At 34.7% G+C, this 11,950-nt stretch overlaps 2 protein-coding genes and 1 non-coding gene across 3 annotated transcripts; 1 reads left to right on the top strand and 2 right to left on the bottom strand.

The window, feature by feature from the left end:
• Positions 1-2,149: 2,149 nt before the first annotated feature.
• Positions 2,150-2,221, bottom strand: TRNAC-GCA (transfer RNA cysteine (anticodon GCA)). Its single transcript has one exon. It is a non-coding gene; the product is annotated as a tRNA-Cys (tRNA).
• A 3,475-nt stretch (positions 2,222-5,696) lies between these two features.
• LOC132602472 (uncharacterized) lies at positions 5,697-8,380 on the top strand. Its single transcript, XM_060315313.1, has 5 exons — positions 5,697-6,098; positions 6,185-6,493; positions 6,743-6,848; positions 6,932-8,083; positions 8,162-8,380. The coding sequence occupies exons 1-4, from the start codon at positions 5,713-5,715 to the stop codon at positions 7,565-7,567; spliced, it is 1,437 nt and encodes a 478-aa protein (XP_060171296.1). The 5' UTR covers positions 5,697-5,712; the 3' UTR covers positions 7,568-8,083; positions 8,162-8,380.
• A 1,062-nt stretch (positions 8,381-9,442) lies between these two features.
• On the bottom strand, positions 9,443-11,347 carry LOC132602471 (miraculin-like). The gene has a single exon (XM_060315311.1). It carries the CDS (start codon positions 10,291-10,293, stop codon positions 9,646-9,648), a length of 648 nt encoding a protein of 215 aa, XP_060171294.1. The 5' UTR covers positions 10,294-11,347; the 3' UTR covers positions 9,443-9,645.
• Positions 11,348-11,950: the final 603 nt, after the last annotated feature.

Below are 11,950 nucleotides of genomic sequence, written 5' to 3'. Positions count from 1 at the left end.
GGAGTATCAATTAGATCCGGATTACCTATGTCAATGGAGTTGATGTGTTCAGTAAGATATTCAGGAAGCTGTAACAGATCTATATCCCAATTCCCATTAGTAATAGCGTCACTGACAATTTGGGCATAATTAAAATCATTTCTATGAATAATCTGGGCTACAACACCCATTTCACACCAGTTATCCCACCACAAATTACTATTTCCCTTATTGATTTTCCAAATTAGAAGTTCTTCCACTAGATCTCTAATTTTGATCAATTGTTTCCAAGCAAGGGAATGAGTAGGCTGAATAGTAGAAGAAACAGGATGAGTATAACAATACTTAGCTAAAACAAAAGTACCCCATAGAGATTTACATGTTCTAAGCCTCCACCATCTTTTCATAGTTAAACTCTTACTAACATCAAAAATACTTCTAAAACCTAGACCACCTTCCTCTTTTGGAAAACACATGTTATCCCAAGAACTCCAATGATATTTATTTTTACCCTCAACAGAACCCCAAAAGAAATTGGCAAAGTAACTTTCAAGTTGCAACAAAACAATTCTAGGAGGTTCTAAAGCAGACAAAAGATAAAATGGTTGAGATTGCAAGACATGCCTGATTAAAGTAGTTTTGCCCCCAATTGAAAGAAGTTTACCTTGCCATCCTGTAGTCCTTTTCACCAATTTGGATATCATCTCACTATAGTAAGCAATGCTTTGTCCCCCTACATATAAAGGACAACCCAAATAAGTAATGGGAAAGTTAGAATGTTTGTAACCAGTTACCTCTTTAATTCTCTGAATGATGTTGTTAGAAGCCTTGGGTTCCACCAGGAAGCAAATCTTGTTGATATTTATCCTTTATCCAGAGCACTTTTGATAATTTTGAAGTTGATGCATAACCAATTCAAGAGATCTCTTACCGCCAGAGGTAAAAATAATAACATCATCTGCATATGCAAGGTGAGTAATGTGTGGACCATTATAGGGCAAACTGAATCCCCTATATGGATGAATGTGGGGCAGTTGGTTCAACATTATAGATAAGACTTCTACCCCAAGAACAAATAAAGAGGGGGATAGAGGATCACCTTGCTTAAATCCCTAGTAGAGTGAAAAAAATCCTTTTCTCACCCCATTAATAATAATAGAATACCAGACATTAGAAATTAATCTTCTAGTCATAGCAATCCATTTATCTGAAAAAACAAATTTCTTAAGAGCATGAAGAAGAAATTTCCAATTAACCCTATCATAAGCCTTAGCCATATCCAATTTAATGACCGTGTTGCCTCCAAAATTATTCTTTCTAATATCATGAATAATCTCCTGTGCAAGTAAAACATTTTCAGTAATAGATCTACCTTTAAGGAAACCTGTTTGATTCTCAGAAATAATATTAGGCAAAATATTATTAAACCTAGAACTAATGATTTTGGAAATAATCTTGTTAGAACAATTACTAAGACTAATAGGTCTCATTTCATTAAAAGAGCTAGGATTCTCAATTTTAGGCAAGAGAATAAGACAAGAAATAGTAAAGAATTTAGTCAAACCTATCCCTCCAAAAAATTGTTGAATCACCTCAATCAGATCATGTTTGATGATTTCCCAACAACTTTGATAGAAAGAACCTCCAAAACCATCAGTCCCTAGAGAGCTGCCAGCATTGAGTCCAAACACAGCATCCCTGATTTCATCTTCATTTGGAATAGCCTCCAGCATATTGTTGTCTTCCTGATTAACTCTTCGATTTATACAGTCTAAGTGGTGAAGTTCAATTTCTTGATCATCACAGAATATTTTACTGAAGTAATCAACAGCCTCTTTAGCAATCTGTTCTTCCCCTGTGATCCATTGACCATTTTTTGACTGGATCCTCTAAATCGTAGCTTTCCTTCTCTTATCGTTAATAACAGCATGAAAATATTTAGTACTAGAGTCTCCATCCTCTAACTATCTGATATTTGCTCTTTGCCTGAGAATGGATTGTTCACATTTCAACCACCTAGTATGTTCAACCTAAGCTTTATGAACTTGAGGTCTCAAATCATCATTATCATTGTCAATATAATCAGTTTCAAGATCCATCATCTTAGCTTCCCATTCTTTGACTTTATCAAACACATTCCCAATTTGCTTTCTGGACAATAAAATAATTTAGGGCCCAGCCGGGTTCGAACCGGTGACCTCTTGATTTGCAGTCAAATGCTCTACCACTGAGCTATGGACCCTGTTGTGCATGTCAATGTATATTAGACGTGTTTTAAATATGTATGAGGGTTAGAATATACGTATGTATGACATCTGAGATATGTATGTCAGCTAGGGAGGGCATGCATGTATTATGTGTTTTGACAAAAAGCTTTCGCTATTTTTTGAAATCTGAATAATCTCGCTATAATATGTCATTAGGGGGATTATTTAATAGTGTTACTTATGAAATTACGATTTGAATTATAGCTCATTAATTGTTTATCTCATCTTGACCCAACTCATCTTACCTCAAGTAACATTTGGGTGTGTTAGCAACCCGTGGGCCCAATCTGCCCATTTGATACCTCTATGGAAAACTTGTATATGTGCTACCCAAGGGCGGAGGCATAGTGCAAGTTACGAGTTCGGCAAAACCCAGTGATTCTAGCTCAAACCTTTAAAAATGTCATTTAATATGTACAAATAATTTACCCAAAATCCAATAATGAAGCAACATGCATTATGATTCAGAATTCACAAACTAAAAATCTTGGCTCTGCTTCTATGTTACTAGCCACCTTATTATATTGGATGCCAGTGGATTTTTAATCTGATGGTTGATTGGGATTAATTTAAGACAAATTAAGAGATGTTTTATGTTCAAGTAGTAAATTAATATTTTTCTTTCATTTACTATATGTTGTGTTCTTTATCGTGTAAATAAATCACTACAAAAAAAGCGGGTCTTAGCGGCGGTTTCTTTGTGACAGTTTAGCTAAACTGCCGCTAGATATTAATTTCCCATCGTTTGACGTGGCAGTTCAACAATAGTCATAAATTGCATAATTTCCTGGCGGTTTTATTTTAATTTTTCGACGGTTTACGTAAATTATATTTTTTTGCGGCAGTTCATTTGGATTTGTGGCGGTTTGGCCTTTTAAAAAATTTAACAAATATAACGGATTAGTTGTATTTTATTTTATACAAATGTCAACTAGGTGGAGCCCACGACTAAAATACAATGATAGAGACAAAGTGTCAATGGGCTAATACTGGTAAAGGCATAAAAATTCTTCATTAGCCCATTCTACACTCTTCACTCCAACACACTCTTTCACTCATACACTCTAAAAAAATTCTCAAAATCTGAAATCAGTTTGCTCCTAACTCGTGTGAAGTTGTTTAGGTATATTGTTTCTCAATCGATCTACCTAAATAAAAATTGTATAGGTATATTACACTGTTTTGCTTCAAGCACTATAACTCTTTCTATTGTGACTTTTTCACTCCCGAAATTCCTACTTTCATACTTGCATACATGATTGTTTAGGTATTTTGATTGTTTAGGTAGATCGATTCTTGCTGCTAACTTGTTTTCTAGGGTTTTAATGTTCTAATTTTAGTTCTAATTTTGATTGTTTTCCCTAATCTAGGGTTCTTGCATGAAGTTCTATGTACTGATTTCACCCGATTCATGTTCTAATTTTAAATCTTTTGGCCAAATTGGGACTGAGTTGGTAAAATTGGTGGAAATTTTTTTTCTATCAACACTCGATTGGTGATTTTACTGTAGAAAACTTTAAATTAAGATAACTGTCAAGGAAATTTTGGTAGAAAACTGTTTTTCTTCTGGAAATTTCAATCTATTTTTATTGTTTTTTGGCTCGTTGGTGATTTTACTTGTTGCTATGTGCAGAGTTATTAATTAAAAATTTTGAGATTATTTGTGTTGATGGTTAATTTAGCGTTGATTCCCTGTTTGTTGAAATGATTTGCTTGAATTATGGTGTTTTCGTGGAGTTCCAGAAACTCTTCTGTATGTATGATTTTGTAGATAGGGTTGCAATTGATGCCCATTTGTTCCCATGAATAGCATGAGCCTGTTGGATACTGAAGCCTCGTACATGTGATTGAATTTGTGCTAACTGAATTGTTTGAACATTTGTCAAGGAAAGCCGATTTTAAGTTTGAATATTTAATCTCTCCTTTATTTAGGATGGATAAGAGTTGGATACTGAAGCCTCGTACTACACTTGAGTATAAGAAAGGGCTACAAATATTTTTAGACTTTGCATTTTCTAATGTGTCATCTGATAATAGGATTAAGTGTCCTTGTTCTAGTTGTGGGTTTAGACTATATCAGACAAGAGCAGATGTGTTCGATCATCTATTGTTCAGCCCTTTTCCGACAGGTTACACTGTTTGGTTATTACATGGTGAGAAGGATGTAGGAGAAACTTCAACCACTAGACATGAAAGTCAACATATTGACGCTCGTGATAATCCAATGCAAGACATGGTTAATGATGTTTTCAATTTCTATGGACAACCTGCAAACCAAGAACATGCCACATCGCATGGACCAGTAACCGAAGGCGAAAATGACATGTTGCCTTTACCTGATGGTCCAAATGATAAAGCTAAAGAGTTTTATGAGTTAATGAGGGATGGGGAACAAGAACTTTATCAAGGGTGTGTGAAGTACTCAAAGTTGTCTTTTCTAGTGAGACTTTATCACATTAGTGCATGTGTGGGATGAGTGATAAGGCCATGACGATGATAATAGAGTTGTTGCATGATGCCTTTGAGAATGCAAAGATCCCCAAGTCATTCTATGAGGCCAAGAAAACTATTAAAAAACTTGGTCTTAGTTATAAGAAAATACATGCATGTCCAAATGATTGCATGTTATATCGGGGAGAAGATAAAGAAAGACAAGAATGCAAGCGATGTGGCATATCTAGATGGAAGGTTAATGCTAAGAAAAAAATTTCCAGTGATCTTGAAGCAAATAAAAAGAAGACACTGCAACCTGCAAAAGTTCTTCGTTATTTTCCTCTAATTCCACGACTGCAAAGGTTGTTCATGTCTAGTAAGACGTCTACTGATATGAGATGGCATACTGTTGATTTCCATAAGGATGGTTTATTGAGGCATCCAAGAGATCCTGAAGCATGGAAAAGTTTTGACTTCACATTTCTTGAATTTTCTCAAGATCCACGTAATGTCCGTCTTGCCTTAGCGAGTGATGGGTTCAATCCTTTTGGACATATGAGTGCTAATCATAGCATTTGGCCACTGGTTCTTATTCCGTACAACACCCCTCCCTGGGTATGCATGAAACAGTCTAACTTCATTCTCTCAATGATAATTCTAGGTAAGAGAATGCCAGGGAATGATATTGATGTTTACTTACAACCTTTGATTGATGAATTGAAGGAGTTGTGGGATGGTGTTCAGACCTTTGATGCTTTGTCAACTGAACTTCCGTATTGGAAAAAAAAAGTATTGGGAGTTTAACTTATTGCATCACAATCTTGATGTAATGCATATTGAGAAAAATGTGTGTGACAATGTGATAAATACTTTGCTCAATGAAACTGGAAAGTCAAAAGATCACGTTAATGCTCGAAAAGACCTACAATCAATGGGCATAAAATCTGATCTTTGGCCTGATGAGCATGGAGATTATTCCTCTGCTATTTTTAGTATGACAAATGAACAGATAGACATTTTTTTAAGGACTTTAATGAATGTGGTTGTTCCAGATGGTTACTCAAGCACTATCTCGAGATGTGTTGATGTGAAGCAACGAAGATTATTTGGGTTAAAAAGTCATGATTGCCACATTCTTATGCAGCAACTATTGCCGATAACATTGAGGAATGCATTACATGGCTTAGTGTCTGCAGATTTAGCTGATCTTTCATCATTTTTTCGGCAGTTATGTTCTAAAGTGTTGAATCCCATGGACCTTGATAACCTCCAGAATCAAATCATTCTCACTTTGTGTCATTTAGAAATGATATTTCCTCCATCTTTCTTTACTGTCATGGTTCACTTAGTTGTTCATTTAGTTGATGAAGTGAGACGTGGTGGCCCGGTACATTATCGATGGATGTATCCTATTGAAAGGTAACCTTATTTTGCTAAGTTGTTTATCCACTTTGTTTAGCTAAATAAGTTGCATTTTCTAAATCAGTAATTGTTTAATCACACAGGTTCTTGGGGCATTTAAAGTCTTTTGTACGTAATATGGCGCAACCTGAAGGCTCAATTGCTGAAGGTTATTTGGCAGATGAAATTTTAACATTCTGCTCAAGATATTTTGAAGATGTTGAGACAAGAATGAATAGGCCGAGGCGTGTGGATGATAAACCTGATGATGTTGGATATCATGAAAAGGAAACTATGTTCCCAAAAATTGGCAAATCAGTAGCGGGTTCATATTTTAAGCTACCATCAATGCAGAAGCAACAAGCACATCGTCATGTGTTAATTAATTGTCCAGCAGTTGACCCATTTATCCAGTAAGTAAATTAAAAAAAAATTATTTGGTCTGTTCAAGTCTTAGCTTTCTTTCATTTCTCTCTGCTCATTATTTTCTTATCACTGACTCTTATAGCTACTGTTGCTGCTAACTGTTTTTCCTACCCACTCATTACTGTTGCTTTGATTTGTGCTATTTAATTCATTGGAAATTAATCTAACTAACCGGATAATTACAGAGGTGCGATTACAATTGTACTCCATATTTTGTTAACTTATTTTCTACACAGGGAATTTAGGACAGAAACAAAGAGAAGGTTAAGGAGTCGAACTCGGTCGGAATCTACGATAGATAAAATTGTGCACAAAGAATTTGTTTCCTGGTTTCAAAAGCGAGTAAGCGAAAGTTATGTCATATTTTCTTCCAACTTTGGAGATTTAATCAATTATGAATTTATATGGCTCATTCTCAATGTCAGATTTTGAATGACGTCAACGAGCATTCCAGGGAACTTAGGTGGCTTGCAGTTGGACCACTTGAAGAAGCCAAGATATTTACTTCATACAATATCAATGGATTCAAATTTAGAACTCTAACACGAGAGCAGGGGCTGAAAACTCAAAACTGTGGAGTATTTGGTACATTTGATACTAGAAGTTATGCAAGCAACCGTGACAACAATATGGTAGTTGGAGGTGTTCCGTATTACGGAAAATTGGTGGACATAATCGAATTGAACTACAATGGTCAATTTACAGTTACCTTGTTCAAGTGTCAATGGGTTAATACCACTACTAATAAAGGCATAAAGAAAGATGAGTTGGGATTTACGAGTGTTAATTTTTCCCATTTGATACATCTTGGTGATCGGGAAGAGCATGAGCCGTATATATTGGCATCACAAGCCCAACTTGTATATTATGTTGATGATGAAAAGGAAAAACAATGGAGTGTTGTTGTTCATCTAAAACCAAGAGACTTGTATGACATGGGAGAAGAAACAGAAGAAGAGTCCATTTATGATATCGTTTCTTCTTCACAAGAATATCTGGGTAGTCGGTTTCCTAATGGCGATCAAGATTTACGATTGACAAGGGATGAAAATAGAAGATGAAGATAAATATTAGTTAGAAATATGATTACCAGATTTTAAAAGTTGTAAATGAACACTGGTTCATCCAAACTGTTTATTGCACATTTAATTAGAGTTCCTCCACCTGTATAACAGGCTTCTGTCTGGACACTTGATGTTAATTTTGACTTCAATTTTCTCTATTAAAGCCTCTGCTTTTTAATTGGTTGTTGCTAAAATTATGTGTGACTAACTTTCTGCCTATATTTGCAGCAATGGCTAGGCCAAGATGGTTCAAGGCTACACCACTTGATACAGAGATCACTTCTGCAAATTCTCATGAGGTTAGGTGTAAACGCTTTAAGGTTGCACCACCTGAAGCTGGTTCTGCATCACAAACTTCGTCTAATGGTAGTGATCATGTTAGCATGCCACCGACACATGGGCCTGAGTATGCTTCATCTGAATCTGATTCATCGAATGATGATGATGTCCCACCTGCTTCTAGTGGGACTACTACAAGTAAGAAGAAGAGCTATTGGATTGTCAGTCTTATTGGTAAGCATCGTTATTACTCTTGTACTTTCGATTTGCTTAACAACGATATTATTTAAAATATGACCATTTTTGTTCTAGATGAGGGTGGTACCATTACAGAAGGAAGACTGAAGGTGCGAGATATTTGGTCACTTCCTACGGGTAAAAGAATTATCATCCCGTGCAATGAGCTTGGCCAACCAATAGATGATGCAAGTGGTCTCTTGGGTGGCTTCATGGAAGATTTAGGCTCTGAATTTTCTAAATTTCCTATGTGTTACAAGTCATGGCGTAAGGTTCCAGTTAACTACAAGAATAGCGTATATGACGACATTATACAGGTGCACTATTATTATATTTTTGTATTTTTCTGTTGAAATATGGAATGCGTATTGATCTTGCGGTATGCGTTAATGGCCAAAAATATTTAGTAGTATTTCTCTATGAAGTTAATTTCTCCAAGTTCGATGAAATCCCAATGGGGCTGTTGTTCGAAGAAAGACTAATAGGTTTCTTCATGTTGGAATCCTTCTATGCAATACTTAAATAAATTCTCCTCAAGAGAAAAGTCTTGCACTTTGTGGTACTCAAGTAGTAGGTTATTCTGTATCTGAAAAGTGTTATTCCTTATTGTTCTTATTTGTTTTTTATGTTTATATTTTCAGGCTTCAAACAGGCCAAGACCATCTTCCCCATCCAAATGTTGAAACCCACCGCAATGCTAATCATGCTATGTTCAACCTGGATTTAGTTTGTGATGAATTCCAGTTCTAATTTTGTTAGCAATGAACTTTGTTTTTCTGGAACTGTGGATTTTGCACCAGTTTATCAGATTTTGGGTCTTATAGTTGGACAAATAGAAATTGTTCTGTTAAGAATTCTCCAAATTGGAGCTATGTTGCTTTGTTTTTGAACCTATTATTCTAGTTATTTGAGGGTTTTTTGTCCATGTGCCTTTGTATTTAGTAGTGCAAATTGTTTTGTTCAGAATTCTCTAAAGTACTTTTTCTATAGAATTGCTATGTTGTTATAGGTTGGAATATGTAAAAATATTGGGCAAATTCTACAGAAAAATGTGGTCAAACCGCCACAAATTGAATTGGAAAACGCTGCTATTGTATTTTTATTTTTATAGGTCAAATCGCTGTAAAAATGAATATAAACCGTCGGGAATATTACATCAGTTACAAACCGCTGCTGTTTAGTAATTTGCTGCGGTTATTCCAGCGGTTCATCTAAACCGCGACAAAAGGGTTTTACGACCCCATATCAGGCGACAGATTTAAACTGATGCTAATTTTATACTGCGACAGTTTGAACCGTCGCAAAATAGAGGAACAAACCGCTGGGAAAAAGCTTTTTTCCTGTAGTGAATATTACTCATTTCATTTCAAATCATGAGGTGCACGGTTTTACTTTGCGGAAATAAAAAAAGTTGAACATCTACATCAAAGATAAAGTATGCATCAGCACATAGGCCTGCATTACGTACATTAATATTAAGTTTTGCATTGGCACTAAAGCCCTGCATTATTACATTGACATTACTTTTTTAGAGATGTAGCAGAGAAATGACATGAAGATCATGCTTCGGCCTTTCCAATTCTATCATCCAGTTTGAACTGAAAGAGCATTGGCATCTCCGAGAGAACCAAACGATCATATCCACTTTGCTTGATGGTGCCAATGTTATGGCAAGTAACATCAGGACAGAACACTAGCTTATAGTACAAGTTACGGTAAGGCTTAATTTGGAACCAACTTGTCACATCGAGAGGATTTCCCAACTTTGCACCTGTGCTTATGGTGAAGACATGGGCCAGGAGTATAAGAGGGGAGTCTACCTTCCACACGGTTAGGTTAGAATACAAATAATTATCAAGATAGAAATTGATGTTTACCGAAGAGGACACCACAATCTTTTGATGTTTGGGATCTTTATGTGTAAAATAAACTCCAATACCATCGTCTCCAGAATTATTGGATTGCACTACTGATGTGGGACAAGTGTTTTGTTGTTGATCGCCGAGATTAGCAAGGCGTATGCCTCCACTGTTCATAAGGTAGTTGGCTGGAATTATGAAGTGCCTGCTGCTTTTGTTGAGGGGATTACCATATGTGTCGAGTACATCTCTTAATAGTTGGTTGTTTGGAGCATCAGTGTTGGAAGTTGCAAAGGCTGACAAGGGAAGGAATATTGCAAGGGAAAGAAAGAGTAATATGGTCTTCATCTTTAGGGATTTAGCTTGATTTGTTTTTGATGATTTATCCTTCTTCCTAACCCCTTCAATTTATAGTCAAGATTGCTTGCTCTAATGTACGTGAAGCACGTTTAATTTGTTTGTTTAAAGCATTATTGGCATTTCCCTTGCTCTCCATTGAATCCGCGACTTTTGTGGTACCAAAAAAAAAAAAAAAGTTAGAACCAAAATAACACTTAAAAAAAAAAAAGTTTCACACACGAATTCTGTGCGTGAAATGATCAAATTGTAAAGTTAAAACTTTGATGCTTTCACGCACAGAATTCGTGCGTGAAAGAGGGCAACATAAGTTGTCCCTTCTCCTTCCCTACCAGGGTCCCTCCATTTCAAAAATAAAATAAAATAAATAAAAATGCCATTAAAGGCGATTATGTGGTCCCCAAGCATAGAAAACGTCGTTTTCATGTTGTTTTTCAACACAAAAGTTAATATTCTTGGTATATTGAAGTGTAGGAATAAGTTTCTAAGGTCTGATTTCGGAATAGAGCGGCGTAGAACTCATTTCAAAAACTAAAAAAAAAAGCTTCAATCTAGGTATTTCACTATGAATTTTCTATTACATTGTTAAATATATTATTACTCTAAGCATGATTATTGTGTAATTGTTGCGGGTGTCGAAAAAAAAACTTTTACACAATTTTATTTTTTTATTTTTTGCTTTATTGGGGGCTGTTTGGACTGCCCCGTTTTTTCATTTTTTTTAATGTTTTCATTTGTTGTTAATTTGTTAATTATTTATTAATTGTTTATTTAGTATTTGTTAATTGTTAGATTAGCGACTTAAGTATTTGTTAATTGTTAGATTAGCCATTTCAATTGTTAGACTAGCTAATTATTTATTTAGTTTCTGTTAAGCCAATTATTTATTTGTTAATAATTTGTTAATTGTTTGATTAGTTGGTTAATTGTTTATTTATTAATTATATGTTAATAATTTTTTAATTGTTTGATTAGTTAGTTAATTGTTTATTTATTAATTGTTTATGCTAATTGTTTGCTAGCTAATTGCTAATTATTTGACTTATTAATTATTAATCCTTATATTTTAATTGTTAATTTATTTATTTGCTAATTAGTTTAGGATTGAAAACCCATAGTTTAGGATTGAAAACCCTTTATATAATTTTCGATAAAAGATTACATAACTAATACTACTTGTTAATGATTGATTTAAAATGCGTAAAATAGATGGATCACCACAATCCTTAATATAATTCTCGATAAAAGATTACATAACTAAAATTACTTGTTAATGATTGAAAACCCTTATTTTACGATTGAAACCCTTATTTTACGATTTGAAACCCCTAGTTTAGGATTAAAAACCCTTAGTTTAGGATTGATAACCCGTAGTTTAGGATTGAAAACCCGTAGTTTAGGATTGAAAACCTTTAATATAATTTTCGATAAAAGATTACATAACTAATGCGACTTGTTAATGATTGATTTAAAATGCGTAAAATAGATGGATCACCACAATCCTTCATATATTTTCGATAAAAGATTACATAACTAATATTACTTGTTAATGATTGAAACCCTTATTTTAGGATTGAAAACCCTTATTTTAGGATTGAAAACCCCTAGTTTAGGATTGATAACCCGTAGTTTAGGATTGAAAACCCTT

Source organism: Lycium barbarum, chromosome 7, assembly GCF_019175385.1.
Source record: "Lycium barbarum isolate Lr01 chromosome 7, ASM1917538v2, whole genome shotgun sequence".
NCBI lineage: Eukaryota > Viridiplantae > Streptophyta > Magnoliopsida > Solanales > Solanaceae > Lycium > Lycium barbarum.
Note: the sequence above shows the minus strand (reverse complement) of the source record. Positions and strands in the feature narration are given on the sequence as shown.

Coding starts and splice junctions, on each gene's coding strand:
- LOC132602472 (XM_060315313.1), top strand. CDS start 5,713: ATGAATGTGGTTGTTCCAGATGGTTACTCAAGCACTATCTCGAGATGT. Junction 6,494..6,742: donor GCAGTTGACCCATTTATCCA/GTAAGTAAATTA, acceptor TTTTCTACACAG/GGAATTTAGGACAGAAACAA. Junction 6,849..6,931: donor TTTCCTGGTTTCAAAAGCGA/GTAAGCGAAAGT, acceptor TCTCAATGTCAG/ATTTTGAATGACGTCAACGA.
- LOC132602471 (XM_060315311.1), bottom strand. CDS start 10,293: ATGAAGACCATATTACTCTTTCTTTCCCTTGCAATATTCCTTCCCTTG.